This window comes from Diabrotica virgifera, chromosome 4 (assembly GCF_917563875.1).
Source record: "Diabrotica virgifera virgifera chromosome 4, PGI_DIABVI_V3a".
NCBI lineage: Eukaryota > Metazoa > Arthropoda > Insecta > Coleoptera > Chrysomelidae > Diabrotica > Diabrotica virgifera.
The window spans coordinates 49,560,789-49,580,874 of NC_065446.1; the positions used below are offsets into that span (position 1 = coordinate 49,560,789).

Here is a 20,086-nt window from a genome sequence, read left to right on the forward strand (position 1 = left end):
TTTTTTGGTTTCCTTTATGTCCTCTCTCATTTCTCTAATGTCATTTTTAATTTCTCTCTTTATTTCTGCCATATCTTCATGTAGGTCTTTTTTAAGATCGCGCAGCATTTGTTTGGTTTAATTCATGCTGGATTCTGTCTGTTGAGATGTTGAGGTGATCTGGCTACTAATTTGCTTTCTCTGAAAAGTTCCTGCTCTTTTTGTGACGAGTTATGCTCGTTCCTGCCCCTCTTCATGTGCTAGTAAAATAATTAAATGAAGAGAAGAAATGCCAAAATACTAAAACATGGAAAAACAACTTTTCTTAATTATTAATTTGTTAATTAATTTATTAAGCCGGCCCTGTATCTGGTTAACAATGTTTGTCTATAGTTTTTTGTTTTCTTGACCGCTTAGTAAATTAGGTACTTGTTTTTTCTACAATTTAATCGCAAATTAATTACTTTTATCTAAAATTTTATACACTTCGCAAGCGATAAGGCCACTGCCCCCATCGACTGGTCAGAAACAATGAACCTTCTTTTGCGCTTATATTTTTATATGAAATTGTTTGTTGGTTGGTTGTTTACTTAAATATAGGCTTTTAATGCACGTAATATAAGGCTTTTACCATTCACAAACAAAGTACTGATGTTGTTTAAATTTTCGGATTTGTATTTCCTACGTAATTTACACTTTACATCAGAGCGATTTCAATTCGACTTTTCCATTTTACTGCCAGTGCCGAACCTTGGAGTTCTGTATAGTAGATGTATGAAGATTCTTGTAGAACGTTTGTATTTCCTTAATTATTTGAGTTTTTTCAGTCACCGTATTCCCCTGTTGGTTTTTGATTTTAGTTATGGTAGGGGAGCCCAAGCGGGGATTTTTGCAGTTACTCGAGCGCGTCAGATTAGCATATGGGAGAAACCTGGTACCCTGCAGATGTACCTCTACCATATATTGGCTCTTAACACAGGGGAGTTCGTTAAGGGGGGCCCGAAAAAAAAAATCTATCCTTAAAAAAACTCGAAATTGTCAGATTAAGATAAGGTAAGTTAAGTACATGCAAAAGAGTGTATATTTCAAAAATCTGACCATTTGAGCCGGGCGTAAGGAAATGGGTGAGTCCCAAAGTTTCACAAGAAAAAAGCGAATATTTCGCGAAATGAATGACAGATCGAAAAATTAAAAAATATGTGCCCAATATTTTTTAAAAATCTATCGAATGATACCAAACACGACTTCCCACGGAGAGGGGTGGGGGTAAATTTAATATTTTAAATACGAATCCCGCGATATTTCGCGAAATGAACATCAGATCGAAAAACTGTAAAATACACTTATTCAATATTTTTGAAGAATCTATCGAATGGTACCAAACACGACCCCCATGAATGTGGGGTGGGGGGTTACTTTAAAATCTTAAATAGGAGCCCTCATTTTTTATTGCAGATTTGGATTCCTTACGTAAAAATAAGTAACTTTTATTCGAAACATTTTTTCGAATTTTGGATAGATGGCGTTATAATCGGAAAAAACGATTGTTGGAAATGGAAAATTAAATTAAAAAATGGCAAGCGCCCACTAAAATGGAAAACTTTACTTAACTTTTTTTGGTTTTAGGACCTACTCTTCACAACCCAATAGGTCCCCAAAGCGCTCGAGTGACTGCACATTTAGCATACTTTGCTCCCCTACCATTACCTTCGATTTTCCTTTAGTTAAATTTATTATTAATATTATTATTATAAATCAAATAAGGGCAGAGGAGCGAGCTCCTATTATGCCCAAAAACAAAGAGAAATATCATTTTACAACTAATACAAATTAAGAAAACGTTAGAAAACATCTACTTTCATAATCGAATACAGGCAAAGATAAATGGAAAACTAACGCAGTTTATACCAGTACAAAGTGGAGTCAGACAAGGTGACTCATTAAGCCCACTGCTCTTTAATATAATAATGGACGAAATAATAGAAGCAGTACGTAAAGGTCGTGGTTACAGAATGGGGAATAAAGAAATCAAAGTATTGTGTTATGCAGACGACGCCGCATTAATCGCCGAGACAGAAGACGATCTCCAAAGATTAACACACATCTTTAATACAACAGCCAAGAAATACAATATGATAATATCAGCAGAAAAAACCAAATGTATGACAACATCTAAATACCCACTACGATGTAAAATCGAAATTGATGGGAAAATAATAAAGCAGGAAGCAAGGTTTAGATATCTGGGAATTGATATAACCAGTTACGGAGATGTTGAAGAGGAAGTACGACAACAAAGCTTAAAAGCAAGTAAAGCGGCGGGATCTCTTAATGACACAATCTGGAAGAACAAACACTTAAGACAAGACACAAAAGCAAGAATCTATAAAGCAGCAATTAGACCTATATTAACATACACGGCGGAGACAAGGCCTGACACATCTAAAACGAGACGACTACTAGAAACAACAGAGATGAAAATACTCCGACGAATATCAGGGAAAAGTCTGTTGGATAGGGAGAGGAGCGAAAACATAAGAAGATCATGCAATATATAAGACATAAATGGATGGGTGACAAAACGGAAACAGGAGTGGAACGAACACATTAGTAGAATGGCAGAGGATAGGATAGTACGAATAGCACGAGATAAGTCACCAAATGGACGAAGAAGTATTGGCAGACCAAGAAAAAGTGGTGCGATAACCTAAACAATTTAGGAGGATAATATTGAAGAAGAAACAGGCTTTAAAGCCTACATACAAGAAGGAAGAAGAAGAAGAAGAAGAAGACAAATTAAGAATAAAGTTAAAAATTAACAAACATCAAATAAAAATACTGAAACAATAAAACAATGCCGCCCTAAAACAATTCAGTCCTGTAAAGCTCCCATAATGTTCAAAACAAAGAAAAATATCGTTATAAAACTAATAAAAATTATAAATATTACAATTTCAAACAAAACTCTGAAACAATAAATAATGCCGTCCTAAAATAATTCAGTCTTGCAAAAAAAATAATGAATTATCAAGTCTATTTTTAAAAATGTTAACACTAGTTGCCGATATGGTGTCTTCATCTAAGTTATTCCAAATGTTAAATATTCTGTTTGGTAAAAAGTTCATTCTGGATCTTGTTGTCGTCTGTTCCCTCTTTAATTTATAACGATGACCTCTTAATCGTTCGTCTAGATTTAGCGTAAATATTGTGTTAAGGTTTCCAAAATTATATTTTAAAATACGGAAGGATATGATTAGGTCACCTCGAAGACGTCGATGCTCAAATGTTGTTAGATGAGCCAAGGATAGTCTATCTTCATAATTAGGTCTTACACGGCCAAATGCCAGTCTTGTGGCTTTACGTTGAACATTTTCAAGTAAGACTTTATCACGGTTAAAATCTGGACTCCACACTGGCCCGGTAAACTCAAGAATAGGTCTGACGTATATAGAGTAAAGTTTACTCATTGAGGTTAGAGATATTCCTGTAAAACATTTGCGGATTAGAAACAGTTTGGAATTTGCACGTTTACACACGGACATTATATGGTCAGACCAATTTAAATTACTGTTAACTATCACTCCAAGATCTTTGTGGGAGGTTACTGACTCTATGGGATGCCCATTAATAAAGTACGGTAGTAATGGGTTATTTTTGCCAATATGTAGTATGACGCATTTTTCAATATTCAGTGGAAGTAACCACTCTGAGGACCATTTGAATATGGCGTTAAGGTCGGTTTGAAGAACATGTTGGTCAATAATTGGATTCACATATAATTTAGTATCATCTGCGTAAATGGAAACCTTACTGGATACAACAAGAGGAAGATCACTAGTGTATATACAAAATAGTAGTGGTCCAAGTACTGATCCTTGTGGAACTCCGCTCTTGACTGGTTTGTCCAGTGAATAAGCTTCCCCAACACGAACTCGGAAGTACCTGTCTGATAGAAAATTTTGAATCCAAAAGTTTAACTTTCCGCGGATACCATAGTGATCCAATTTAGCTAGTAATCGACGTTTGGGAACACGATCGAAAGCTTTGGAGAAATCTAAATAGACTACATCAACAGGATGTCGATTGTTTAAAGATGATGACTAGTCACTTATACAATGAAGTAAGTTTGTGATCGTTGAACGGCCTTTGATAGATCCATGCTGCTGGTGAGGGATGACATTTTCTTGAAGGAGGAATTCAGACATAGCTTCAGAAATAATAGATTCCATGACCTTGCCGACAATAGGAACTAGGCTGATTGGACGATAATTATTGCAGTCAAGTTTATTTCCTTTCTTGAATATAGGAGTAACCGAAGCCAATTTCCATGACGAGGGAAGAGAACCCTGATTAAAAGAAGTATTCATTATAAAGGATATAGGAATGGCTACAGAATCTGCACACTGTTTAAGGAAAAAGGAAGTTAGTCCATCTAATCCAGGTGATGAATTATTGCGTAGTTTCGACAAATGTTGTTTAATAACATCTGGTGTGAAAGAGATATTATCAAGAGTTGTAAGGAGACGTGGACTCATTATTTGAGGAATGGTGTGATTAGGTTCGTCTGTAAAAACCTGAGAAAAAAATAAGGATAAACATTCCGATGATTCATTATTCGAAGAACATATGGAACCCGTCATCTTTTTGAAGTAATGGTATGGAGACTTTAGAAGATAAAGATGTGCGAATGTACCGATAAATTTTTTTACTGTTACTACTAGAAATGATAGATTCTTCATATTCTGTTCTTAGTTTTAGCAACGATTGTTTGACTCTGTTAGAAAAATTACGGTGAGTGAGAAAATCATGCAGGGAACCAGTAAGTTTATACGCTCGCCAAAGCTTTCGCTTATGTAAATTCAATACTCTCATGTTTCTATTGTTTTCGATGGTTTGCAATATTCGTTTTGTTTTATAAGCCCGTAAGTCTGACCTTATGTTCTTTTTAACTTTATTGTTGATAGCCTTATACTCTGGAAATTCTTTAGATGTTGTTCTTTTTTCTTCCATTAAATCCAGTGTTGTTTGTTTAAGTATCGTTTTAATCGGATTTTTATTTTTACCACAGACCTTTTTTGTAGTTGATGTTATGTCATTCGTTAATTTTGGTGTTATTTCATTTATATCTTTCGTGTTGAATACTGGTACAGGTCCTAGTTTCTTTTTTAGTTCACTTTGATATTCCTCTTGATTCATTTCGAGTGCTTCTATATTTGGTAATTTATCCTGTGTTAATAATTTTCTTCTATCGAATTTCGTATTTACTTTTATTCGCACCCTAACTAATCGATGGTCACTACCAGTGTTGACAGAATTTAGTACAGTAGCATCTTTAGCAACTGAGCCTTATCGTGAATCAATACTCCTCCATTGATTTATAAAATAGAGAATATCGTCGCACGACACAAATATTTTGTAATACGGAAAATTCGATTTTCAGAAAAACACAACCTTGTCCAACACTAAATTTTTTTTTGCTTATCTCAGATGACGTTTTCAGTACCTACACAAAAAAGCATAAAGCGATAAAGTCGCGGTTGAGCTTCGTATTGAAATCCGACCTTGTATAATAAGTAAATCTCAAAATGAAACAAATATAAGAAAAATGTTTTTTTTAATTTATATAATTGAGTTAGTAACCAAACCATAATATCTTTATGTTGTCAGGTAAGTGTACGTTTTGTAATGATATTGGTTTTTCTATATTTTACAGAGATTTATCGGGAACTGCAATTACGTTTCTTCCAACTGAAGGTTTACGGGAAATAGATACTTTAAAAGTTCAGAATACAAAGTCATTAAAAGTATTTCCATCTGTTTTTAACTTTCAGGTGAGTTCTATGTTATTTATTTTTCTTTATCTTTTATCCAGACCTAACACAGAGCAAAATACATTCATATATATTTCTTATCTACAAATATATTAAAATGAACGTTCAGTTATCAACTTGTGTATTTATGTATTTAAAGGGTACCCCGTAAAGATAAGCAAAATGCCCTCATTCATTTTGCTTATCTTTACGGGGTACCCGCAGAATTCAATTTTTTACGTATTATGTGATTAAAAAATAAGGTTCAGAGGAATTCCCCCCCCCCCTTGCATCCCTAAAAATTTTTTAGGTGAGATGTAATTAATTTAAAAAATTTACAGGCATAGTAGGCTATTGATTATATTCAAAATAAGATAGCTAAAAGGAACTACAACGTTAACAGGGTTTTATTATTTCATATGAGCAATGTACATCTATGTATGAAAAAACCGTGGAGTGCTACCATTTAAAAGGGTGCGTTTTTGAGAAATGGGTGAATTAGTCCCTGGGCACATGTTACATTAGAGTGAGTTCTATGCACTTTTGGTACAAACATATCTACATAAAAATTGTTCCTGGTTAAATTTCCTATCTAAATATAACTTTTTAAAGTCAATGATACTTTTTTTACAAAAATATATTCAAAAGAAAAAGCACAAAGAAACCCAAAAGAAAGAAATTTTGTTTTTGGTCCCATAACTTTTGTCCACGAGGATATAGGTATAGACATTGCTATATAGAAAAAAACCTAGACATTTCTTCTTTAAAATATTGTTTAATATAGGTAATTAGGATTTATGGTTTTCGAAATATGAGTTTTCAAAGTTCTCCACTCACAGCAATTTTGGGCAATTGTCCTTGTTATTTCGCACATATTGTTCTGCAACTTTTTTCTACGTAACTTTAGGTATATACAATGGTACAGGTAATATGAATAGAAATCAATTACCTTTAAAATGGTCTACTGTATAATGTTGTACAACATTTTTTTAAAGAGATTATGGTTTTTCAAGGTTTTATACTTTTAACCATTTTTTATAATATAATATAAAAATAAAATAATATTATTATATAATATATAATATATTATAATATATTATATTATATATACTATATACCTAATATTATATACCTTATATATACTAATACCTAATATAAAAAAATATTATTTTTTACATTTTTTACGATTATTTTTGAAATTTCTCATTATAACATTTTTTCTTCTACATTTAGTTATATATTATATTGTATAATAAAAAAAGTTTATTTTGTTTACTTTAAAATGGTGTAGTACAAAAAATTCTAGGATTATTTTTGATTTTAGGATTATTTTTTAAATTTCTCATTATAACTTTTTTTCTTGTAAATGAATATACTATATTATATTGCTCGATAAAGAGGGCTTACTTTCTGTTCTTTAAAACGGTGTACCATCTATATTTAAATAATGGAAACCGAGTGATTCTTTGATATTTTCTTACCTGGATTATTTAAAATTATTTTTTTTACAAAAATTACATAAACATTAGTCTTAGAAAACGTCAATTTAGTTAAAATTATTTAAACGTTGACATTTACAAAATTGTCAAAATCAAAGTCCATCTCTTTGTTAGCATTAGCTTCAATATCTTCCTCTGACACCTCAGTTATCTTAGATTTTCCACAATTTTAGTACCCATGCAGATGCATCCTTTGCAGAATATTGAACAACTAATTCATATCTCCTACAACCGCATTTTTTTGTACATCCTTTGCTACATTTACATGCTATTTTTTCAAGCAAAGCTTGTGGTGCAGGAGCTTTGATAGTAAATATTGGTATTAATCCATATTTTGAAGTTTGCCCGGCAGTCAAGTGGATTAAAAGTATTACCTTTAAAAAATCAAATTCAATCATAACACACAATCACATAAAAAAGTTATAATGAGAAATTTCAAAAATAATCTTAAAATCAAAAAGTGTTGCAAGTACTTATTACATTTTGAAAAAGCATCTCTTATTCAACAATTATCCTAGAATTTTTTATAATACATCATTTTAAAGTAAACAGAATAAGATTTCTTTTTTATTATATAATATATACCTAAATGTAGAAAAAAAAAGTTATAATGGGAAATTTAAAAAATAATCGTAAAAAATATAAAAACTCGTTGAAAGTATAAAATCTGGAAAAAGATAACCTCTTTAAAAGAAGTCGTACAACATTATACTGTAGAACATTTTAAAGGTAATTGATTTCTATTCCTCCTACATGCACCGTTGCATATGCCTAAAGTTACGTAGAAAAAAGTTACCGAACAATATTTGCGAAATAACAAGGAAAATTACCCAAAATTGCTGTGAGTGGCGAAATTTCAAAAATCATATTTCGAAAACTGTAAATCCTAATGACCTCTACCAAACATAGTTTTAAAGAGAAAATATGTAAGTTTTTTTTATGTGAAGCAATGCCTATACCTATATCCCCGTGGACAAAAGTTATGGGACAGAGAACAAAATTTCTTTCTTTTGGGTTTCTTTGTGCTTTTTCTTTTGAATATATTTTTGTAAAAAAAAATATCTTTGACTTTAAAAAGTTATATTTAGATAGGAAATTTAACCAGGAACAATTTTTATATCAATATGTCTGTACCAAAAGTGCATAGAACTCACTCTAATGTAACCTGTGCCCAGGGACTAATTCACCCATTTCTCAAAAACGCACGCCTTTAAATGGTAGCACTCCGCGGTTTTTTCATATATAGAGATTCATTGACCATGTGAAATAATAAAACCCCGTTAACGTTGTAGTTCCTTTCTATAGTACATAATCAATTGCCTATAGTTAAGGCTTTTACAAAACATGTGTATTTTTTATAGACCCGTAGGTTGAGTGTATCTAACCTCAAAATTCATTTTTATTTAATTTTTCTTGAAAAATGCGTATAACCTTTTTTTGAGATGGCTGCAGATCTACTTTTTTGTATTTCGTGTATTTAATCAAAAACTCTGTTTCTAACTTTTGATAGTTTTTGGGGATTTTTCCCATTGTGTAGACGTCAAAAAAACGACAAATCAAGGATGTTTTTATAGGTTCTATATAATTTAAAGTAACTCACTCCTTTAATGCATTAAAAAATGGGAAAAACACGTCCAAACCCCCAAAAAAATCTCCCACTTTTTGGGGGGTTTGAACGTGTTTCGCCCATTTTTGAATACTTTCACAGATTGAGTTACTTTAACCCGGAAACAGTCGTGCCATGAGAAAAACTCTAACATTTTATCCTTTTCCGTGATAACTTGATGAAAAATTTTGCAACATTTTGCAGAAGCACTCGTAAGTGCCTCGAGGAGGATCATAGTAATGCGTAGAATTTTTTTTTAATTTATTTTTTTTTTTTGTGGAATTTATAGTTTTGGTGAAAACCAATTAGCTTTAAAATTGTTAGAAATAGGTATTTTTAACATAACAAATAAATAAAAATATAAAATAGAGATTTGTTTCAAATTCGTATTTATATTTGTATTGTGAGATTTTTTTCTCTACGCGCGACTATCTACGTGACAGAAGTGAGCGCGACTGCTCGCGGGTTAAGTTACATATAACCAATTAAAAACCTTGATTTGATCTAGTTTGATATCTATGAAATGGAAAAAATACCTCAAAACCGCTAAAAACCAGTTTTTTTGGATTCATTGAAGGTGGCGCACCTTACGAAACAATCTAACAAAAATTAGGAATATAGGTTTCGATAAAATACACAAAATAAAAAAATAGACCTGCAGCCATCCCAAAAAAGCTCCACGTATTTTTCAAATAAAAAGAAGAATGCATTTTGGGGTTATCTAAAAAATTCACCTGTTTTGTAAAAGCCTCAAATATGCGTGTGAATTTTTTGAAATTTTTAAATTAATTGCATCCCACCTAAAGAAAATAAAAACGAAAAAATTATATTTTGGTGGGGAGATGGAGACGGGGTGGAGGGTTAAAATTGCGCCGAAGGTGATTTTTAATCATATAGAACGTAATAAAATAACTGAATCCTTTTTAATATGGCTTTATCGCCGTATCCTAAAGACACCATGGACGGCGAAAGTCACAAATATAGATGTCCTTAAAAGAATCAACCAAGAACGCCAGTTTTCGAAAACATCAAGAAAAGAAAAACGGCGTATTTGGGTCACATCCTGCGAAACGAAAAATACCAGTTCCTTTAATTTATAATTCAAGGTAAAATTGAAGGCAAGAGAGGAATAGGACGCAAGAAAATGTCCTGGCTCCGAAACATAAGCAATGGACAGGGATTAACGACATACAATCTCTGATAAGCATTGCAAGAAACAGAGAGTTAATGGAAAGTGTGATCGGTAACATCCATTAGTGGATTTTCATTTGAAGAAGAAGAAGATAGGATAGATAAAAAGGTACTCATTGCCAATGGTCAATGACAAGATTGTAGCAATTTACAAATAAAATATAAAAAAAAATGTGTGTATACCTACTTTGTACGCACGTAAGAAGCTATACTTCGATTACCTATATAATTTCAACGAAATAAATATACTTAACAGTTACAATACCAAAAATTAACAATAATTACCAAAACTTAACCAAAACTTAACAATACCAAAAATAAAAAAAATGAATATGAATCGTCCGGAATTTGAACCCGCGATCTCTCGATCTCTGGTCCAATGCTATACCAACCGAGCTATCAAGCCCCGTGCTATTGACGTGTCGGATATAATTACACATCACGGTGACAAATAGATCAAAGTGAAGTATAAAAATAGATATTTTATTATCTTACGCCCGAGGAAGACAAATCTAAAGACACAAAAAATATAATAAATAATACATTTATTAATAACACTAATATATTCTTTTAATGACTTATTTGCGCTGATACATACATAATTTGAAAGATTAGCAACGAACTACATATTGTCTGTCTGCGCATGCGCCAGGGAATTATAAAATTTCACCCTCGATCGTAAAGAAGTATAACTTCAAGAAACTTGTGACATGTTTTAAAATAACTTTTGGCTGAATCCAAAAATAACCGCAGATTTTGTCTATTACGTCAATTTTTTATAGTCCAGGAACCGAAACTACAAATATTCGTTATTCGCTTTTAACTCCAGTTTTTGTAAATTTATCATTCTAAGCCAGTCAAACTTCTAGAATGTATAAATAATACATAAATAAAGAATACTGGATAAGGCCTATGACTAAAACACCTCTAACTTACATTATTGTGCTTCCAATTTAATTTCGCCATTTTTTTTAAATATATTGATTTTTCAACCGTAACTTTTTTATTTTTTATCTTAGAAAGTTTGTTGAAAAAGAATTTTGTAGGTTTTTACATGATCTAAAAGGCTATTAACATTAAATCCTTTTAAAATCCTCAGTCGCAAAAAGAGGTGACTTTGAAAGGGTTAGTAAAGGTGGTTTTTCATGTTATTACAAGTTTTAATTGTCAATAGGTCACTTAATTTTTGCTGTAGAAAATATTTTTGCAAACCTAGTTCTTGGAAATTAAATTATTTTCATTATAAGTCGCTTAATTTTTGAGCTAGAGACTTTTGTTTATTTCTGGAGATAGATATTTTAACTACTTTAAATTGGTTTGAACAAGTTATCCTCGAAAAATTCATAGTTTATCCGTCTTTGCACTTTGAAACTACAATATTTAGCATTTAACGAAGAAGAGCCTAGCTTGATTACTATTGGTTTAAAAAAAATAAAAAAAAACGTTTTGTTTATTTTTTTAAAAGTACATTTTTGTTATGGTAGGGTAGCTCAAGCGGGGATTTTTGCAGTTACTCGACCGCGTCAGATTATTACATGGAGAGAAACCTTGTACCCTGAAAATGTACCTCTACCATATATTGGCTCTTAATGCAGGGGAGTTCGGTAAGGAGTGGCTGAAAAAAATCCATCCTTAGACAAACTTGAAATCGTCAGATTAAGATAATGTAAGGTCAGTATATGCAAAGCAGTGTATATTTCAAAAATCTGACGATTTGAGCGGGGCGTAAGGAAATGGGCGGATCCCAAAATTTCACAAGAAAAAAGCGAATATTTCGCGAAATAAATTACAGATCGAAAAACTTAAAGATATATGCTCAATATTTTTCTAAAATCTATCGAATAATACCAACCACGAATTCCCACGGAGAGGGGTCAGCGGTAAATTTAATATTTTAAATTCCAATCCCGCGATATTTCGCGAAATGAACATCAGACCGATAAACTGAAAAATACACTTATTCAATATTTTTGAAAAATCTATCGAGTGGCACTAAAAACGACCGCCCACAGAGGTAGGGTAGCAGATTTGGATTCCTTACGTAAAAATAAGTAACTTTTAATTGAGATATTTTTTCGAATTATTGATAGATGGCGGTGTATTCGAAAAAAACGATTGTTGGAAATGGAAAATCCAATTAAAAAATGGAAAGTCCCCACTTAAATGGAAAACTTTACTTAACTTTTTTTGCTTTTAGGACTTACTCTTCACAACCCAATAGGTCTCCATAACGCTCGAGTGACTGCACATTTAGCATACTTTGCTCCCCTAACATAAGTAAAGTTGTTTTGATAAAACGAAAACTGTTTCAGTTATTAGCAGAAAACTGATTAAAAACATTGATTCGATATAAAACTAACACTTTCGATAGCGAATAAATCAAAAACTATTAATTTTATCAAAACAATGTATAGAACATTTTCTGTTTATAATGAATGTTTTCACCAACTTTTTCGGTCAAAATATAATAGATTATTTCATTCATGGGAGATTCTGACCAATAGAAAGCAACAGAAATAAAAATTAAACTGACTATTTTTTAATGATTTTAACTTCCAATCGTATAGAAAGATATTTGATCACGTGTTTAATTCAGTCCAATCAGATTAAAATTATACTGAGAATTATCTACTGTAGAAAATTACCGAATTTTTTAAGTAGATTGTTTCTGTTTGATGGCAACCAGTTTCCTAGTTTTGACAACTGTCACATTTAAGAAAATATCCATAATATACGTATTAAAAAATAACCTTACGAATATCACACGATAGTAAGAATAAATGAGAAAATAATGCTTTATTTTTACTCAAATTTGTTGAACAAATTTTCGAAAAACTGTCGCATTATTTTCAATTTATTCTCACTCTGTTGTGATATTATACCCGATTATTTTTTAATGATTTTAACTTCCAATCGTATAGTAAGATATTTGATCACGTGTTTAATTCTGTCCAATCAGATTAAAAGTATACTGAGAATTATCTACTGTAGAAAATTACCAATAGAATTTCTTAGTAGATTGTTTCTGTTTAATGGCAACCAGTTTCCTAGTTTTGACAACTGAAAGAAAATATCTATATATTCGTATTAAAAAATAATCTTACGAATAGCACACGACAGTCAGAATAAATAAGAAAATAATGCTTCATTTTTACTCAAATTTGTTGTCACTGGGCAATAGCCACTCGAGCCCTGCGGGCTCTCGTATCTATTGCCAGACAACAAATTTTCGAAACACTGTCGCATTATTTTCAATTTATTCTCATTCTCTTATGATATTATACCCGATAAATTTTGATAATTTCCCGTCGTCAAGTATATTACGTCAGATGCACTTCGTTGCTATGAAAAAAATACATTCAGTGACATTAATGACAATTAATGTTTTAAAAATTATAAAAGTGATGACTTTCAACCGTCAAATATTTATAACAGCTGTGTGTTTAATTGTACTAATTTGTACTTACATAAATAAATTACAATAAAATTTTGGTTTTTAACAGTTTTATTCATGAAATAATCGCAACAAATTGCACTCGATCTCTAAAATTAATATAGAATTTTAGAGCCCTTGTGCAATTACTAATGAAAATATCCACATCCGAGATAGGGTGGCAACCACCCCCATGGTAAAAGCGCCTTTCGGAATCATATATATTTTGATGCTTGGACGATCCATTACTTATCCTTAAATTTTAAAGCCAATCGATCCATTCTGTAAAAATTGCGAAGTTTTTTCCTATTTTAAGCTTCATTACTTGGACTATTAAGATATAGGATAGAAATCGCGAGAAGTCATAGAAATTGTGCTGTAAAAAATTAAGTAAAAACTTACCAAAAATACTGTTTACAAAAGTATTGATTTCAAGTTAATTGTGTTCATATAAATAATTAATTATTTAACTGGCGATTGATAATTACATATTAAAACAAAAATTTTCGCTTATAACTTTCTCTGGAGTGTTAAATCTGACGATATCAGATCATAATATAATAATTCTCATTACCCTATACTCTACACCAGGGGTGGGCAAAGTGCGGCATGCGGGCCGCATGTGGCCCTTTAGACATTTTTTTGCGGCCCGAGAAGAAAAAGTGAATTATTTTCATTTCAAGATTTTTTCTAATTATTGCTAATATTGATAATTAAATATAGATAGATAATGCAGCTATTAATATTATCACTTTCGCAGCTGGTGATTCTTCCGCATATTTTCAACATAATGCGGGCAATGATTTGGGTTTTTGGCACAGAGATCTATCGGCTCCCTCAATGAAATCCATGAAATTTCAACAAATGAAAATTATATTTTCGAAGTAGTCAGGAACTGTGTGGAAAATTTTGGTAACAACTGACGGAGCACCAAATTTAAGAGGAGCAAATATTGTAACGTTGAGAAAACTTAAAGAACAGTTTCAACAGTTTCCAGAACATGATTATTATTCTTCACTGCATAATCCATCATCAGATATTGTGCAAAAATGTTTTGAAAGTGGACAACGTCCATTTCAGTTATAACTAATATTGTTAACTGTATTAGTTCAATAGGATTAAATCATCGTGAATTCAAAGAATTTTTGAAAGAGTTAGAGACAGAACATACTCATGTCTTATATATACATAATCAACAATCATATTCGATAATTAAGTTTAGGACAGGTTCTTAAAAGATGCTGTGAATTAGGGGAGGAAATTATTTGGAAATTAAACACTGCTACTTTGCTAAATTCAAACTATTCATTGATCATATATAAAAGAAAGGATTAGTCCAATTATTTCCCAATAATTTTGTTTAGTCCGGATCTGGATTATTCTTGTGATTAGAAGTTGGGTGGTTTTGATTTTAAGTGGGAGATATCTATGTCGAATATCAAAAAATATACAAGGTGGTTCTAAAGTTATGCTTCCAGAAAGACATGGGCAAAGTCGATAAAACACCCTGTAACTCAGTTATAAAAATCATTGAGGCAGTAAATGTAGTATATCTATAACCGCCTTAGTGACCTCTATTCCGTTTCTCAATGAAATACCCTGTATATTTGCGGCAAATACCGTGCTTAAATAAGTGCGAATGTGGTATAGGGGGGTAGGGATATGGTTTGAAAATTTTAAAATTTTCGATTTTTTTTATTATTTTTTATGAAAATACATAATTTAAAAAATATTCTCTGAAAATTTCAGTTTGACCGTAGGAAAACTACCAAAAATACAGCATGTTTAATATCCCTACCTTTGACTCGCTTTGCAGCAGCTTGTTGAGCGTAGTGAGAAACGTTCAACAGCTGTTCCATTTTCTTTTGTAAATTACTCTGCGATTTAAAAACTTATTCCGATGTGCATCACTTTATTGCAACAATATCCGATTTGACAGACAGAAGAAATTGAAAATAAAAGTTGTCAAAACTAAACGTGTTTTTCTCAAAACTGCTCAATTGCTTTTTATAGGTGGTGGACATTGTAACTCAAAGGCTACTTGACAGATCCACCTGAAATTTTTCATATATTTTCTTTAGACATTTCGTGAGGTAACAATAACAAATGTGTTGATTTTCACTATTTCGGTATTTTCATTTCTGAGTGATATCAAAAACGCAATAATCGTCAAAACTAAAAAAAACTGGACAGTGTTATGTCGAGAAAGTCATAAGCTAATAAAATATTTTTAAATTTTTTGTTTCATATGATCCAATAACGAGTTCTGATGTCTACTGAAACATTCATTTTGTTTAGGTGTCGCGTCGGTAAGAATTTTCCATCGTTGGCTTATTTTTCAATAGTTGGTCTTGAAACATTTTTTTTTTCGGATATTCTTTGAATTGTACTGAATATGTTTATTTAATTTAAAAATAAAATAATTCTACCATAATTTCAAACAAATTTAAAAAAAATTGATTAACATCCGCCCCCCCCCAAGTTAAAAATTCGAAAACATTGCGGCCCTTGGTAATAGACCACAAACCTTTTGTGGCCCTTATTAAAAAAAGTTTGCCCACCCCTGCTCTATACCGTGCCTCCCTGTCGTTCAAATTTTGGCGCAATCGCTTATCCTGATAATCGTGACTGCACCAAGATTTTCCAGGAGTCAAATAATGGTGCAGTCTGATGGTGCTGATGCATAAGCAATGTGGCCATATAAAAGGCACCGGCCTTTATTTTTTCAATTGATAGTCTAGCAAATGCCGAAATGAAAAACTTAAAACAGTGTTCTTCACTTTTTATGCTGAGGTAAAAATATAATGTTCTTGTTGTTAACAAGTGGATGATTTTCAATGTTTCTATCATCAGGTTTCAGGTCAGATCTTGGCAGCCAATTCCATTGCACCCAATATATCTCACAAGACAAAACTTGGAATGGTAGAGAAAAACTAATTACAGTTTTGAAGCCAGCATTGAAGCCTTTTGAAGCAACCAGAATAGCTATAAAACAGCTCAAAAATCAAACTCAATATAATTTTCACCGATAAAGGTCACCTATATTGGATGTGCAATAATAGTCCAGGGTAATAAGGATTTTCTCGGGACACTCAAAGATCCAGGTAGCTGACTACTTTTTTAGTTATTGTAGACCTATAAGAAGAAAACCTACCAGTTTACTGCCTAGAGTTCGCGTCCGTTTTTTAATTATTATTAACAATTTAGTACAAAAATCGCGATTTTTTCGGTTTTTTGCACTCCATTCAAAAACTAAGTAGTTGACATAAAATTAAAAAATTCAGTTTTTTAGAATATTAAAAATCCTTCAAAATGCCGATTTTTGAAAATTAAAAAGTTAATTTGTTGCTACGCAAACTGCAAAATAAGTGAAAATCGTTATTTTGTTAATAACATTTACTAAAACTACCTTAGAACTTTAGTGTGTCACAAAGTTGGATATTGGGGTACTTAACAAACCCTCAAAATTTGAGACCGATCCATTAATTAGTTTAAGAGTTATTCTATTTGTTTATCCCAGAGACCTTTATTTTGCAATAAGATAAGAGAGCAAATAATGAAGATAGAGCAATTCTAAGTATACCAAATGTAAGTAGAAGAGTGATAGTATCAGAATGTATTAAAAAGAATAATTAACATACAGAAAAATTACACACAAATTAAAAAAAGAACGATCAAAATATATTCAGTAGATCCCGAGATATAGAAAATGAAAAGTAGTTTTAAGTTGCTTTTTTTAGTTTTTAAACTCGTGCATTTGTCGGCTCCCAGGTCCCCCTTCACTTACCACGACTAGTCACCAATTGAACTACATTTTTAAAAATTCGTGTAAAATAGTAAAATGTTTTAAATATTCGTGTTTCTAGCATGTAAAATGACTTTTTCTACGGACAATATTTTTAAAGTTATTCTAAATGTTTTTAAACTACAAAATTTCACAAATTTGGCATTAGGATTTTTAACTATATTAGACAATTTTTTATCGTTTTTTAGTACATTTTGATAGTATCAGTTTTCTACTTTCATTTGGCATACCCAGAATTGCCCTATCTTCATTATTTTCTGTCTTATGTTATTGAAAAATAAAGGTCTGGGATAAACAATTAGAATAACTCTTAAACTAATTAATGGATCGGTCTCAAATTTTGACGGTTTGTTAAGTACCCCAATACCCAACTTTGGGTGAAACACTAAAGTTCTAAGGTAGTTTTAGTAGAAGTTATTAACAAATAACGATTTTCATTTATTTTTCAGTTTGCGTAGCAACAAACTAACTTTTTAATTTTCAAAAATCGGCATTTTTAAGGTTTTTTAATGTTCTAAAAAATTTAATTTTGTAATTTTATGTCAACTATTTAGCTTTTGAATGGGGTGCAAAAAATCGAAAAAATCGCGATTTTTGCACTAAATTGTTAATAATTAAAAAACAGACGCGAACTCTAGGCAGGAAACAGGTAGGTTTTCATCCTATAGGTATACAATAACTAAAAAATTAGTCAGCTACCTGGATCTTTGAGTGTTCCGAACATGGTCTCTTTCTAGCTTATTACCCTGGAGTATAATTTCAGATGCTATCAAACTATGTATGTACAATACAAAAAAGACAATCAATGATATTACATATCGACGTACCTTTCACTTTGGTTTAACTTGTTTGTTAAAATGTTTAATGAATCATGACGTTTGTGCAAAGGTATAATGGAACAACTTATACATATCATGTATAGAGCGTCGTCTATAATAGGCCATAACATGCAGCATTTTGGTTCGCAATTTTTTCGTCCAGCATGGATTTACTTGAAATTTTTACAGAAGGTAGGGAATAGCCCAGTGATCATTTTCTATATCATGCCGTTGTACTCTAAAACCTTGGGGGTGGTTGCCACCCCATCTCGGGGGCGGGAATTTTCATTATATTTTAATCATGGAGTTTGATGGAAAAAGTAATTCTATGAAAAAAATGTTCTTTACGTTTTCTTCGTAAAACTAATATCTTTCGAGTTGTTCGCGGTTGAAAGTAACAGTTTATCGACGAAAAAATCAACTTTTTAGAGGGTTTTTTTAGAATAACTCGAAAAATATGCATTTAATCAAAAAAAACTGTAGAAATCAAAATTGTATTTTTTAGAAATATAAACAAAATTTTTTTTTTCAGATTTTCTTTACGACCAATAAAAACCGAGATATGGCATGCTAAATGTTAGCTTTTTTCGTCAAATGCATAATTTGAAATATTAAAAGCCAAATAACGGGAAAACTTTGCATTTCTTGAGACAAATTTACCAAATCTTTTGTCAAGTATACAATTACACTAATTAATAATTAATAATTAATTGAATTAATAATTCAATAATTAAAAAATAGTATTTTGTATTTTGACAACGAAACCCGATTTGGGCTTCGAAACGTTAATAAATTCATTTTTAAGTAAAATTGTGGCTTATTTCCCATAGAAAATACTTAAACAATTACACCTTTCAAAAAAAATTAATCAAAAGTTTCTAGCACAAAAATTGAGCGACTTATGATCAAAATAAGGACGGTACCTACTTTTTTCTACGAAAAAATCGGTAAAAACAACTCCATAACTACCCTCCTAATTAAAATTGATCTTTAAAATTAATTTTTATGTATGTATTATCAATATACACAAGCAGTTTGACCCATTTAAAAGGTCCAATTTTAGAAAAATTTGAGTTTAAACGTAAATTGATGATTTTTTGCAATTTCGTATTTTTCACCCTTTTCTTCAAAATGTCTTCGAAAATACTGGAGATACCAAAAAAATGATATAGTACTAAATTGTAGCCTTTGCAATATCTAAAATTTCCCCGTACATATATTTTCTTGACAGTAAATATTTAGCGAGTTATAGTTGTTTAAATCTTCTATTATTTACGAGCAAACACCCCCTTATTCGAGCCCTTTAAACTCATCCCACTTAAAAACTTATTAAGGGATCTTACGGAATTTAATTTACATATAGCTCTTCAAAAAACCCTACAAAAGCATGTGAGAAAAACGTTTTATCACAAAAAATGAAGGAGCTATGTTTATAAAACCAATTTTTTTTCAAAAATTCGAATAGCCCGCTTGGGAGTGTAATAGAGTATTTTCAATATATTTATTACCACAAAACCTGACATCGATCTCGATGAAGATGACTAAAAAACTATGTATTTGTATTTGTAAATTCGTATTTTTGTGTAAATAAATGTTTTTGTACGTAATTCTACTTTTTTTTTTCTGTATAGATCTATTAAGTTACTTATAAAAATTGCAATGCTATTAATGGTGACATAAGGGTTGAAATATTATTATATTATATCCTAAACCATAAATCAATCATTATTTAACCAATCAAACCCAAATTTTACCCATATTAAAGTTTACAATGTTATTATATAATTTTTGACAATAAGGGGTAGTTAACACCCCTAAAAAAATCAATGCTCTTGAGCATGACATAGAATATGAGGTACAGGGTGAGATGATCCTAATCTCAATTGCCAAATCGATGCAAGCCGAAATCATTCTTTTAGGATAAATACATTTTTTATATATAGCT

General features: G+C 31.2%; 1 protein-coding gene across 1 annotated transcript in view; it reads left to right on the forward strand.

Moving 5' to 3' along the window:
* LOC114327466 (uncharacterized) overlaps positions 1 to 20,086 on the forward strand; it is a 713,641-nt gene that overhangs the window by 520,527 nt on the left and 173,028 nt on the right. Inside the window, exon 10 of the mRNA XM_050649213.1 lies at positions 5,693 to 5,810. Coding sequence (XP_050505170.1) covers positions 5,693 to 5,810 — 118 coding nt within the window. The remainder of the gene's footprint in view (positions 1 to 5,692; positions 5,811 to 20,086) is intronic.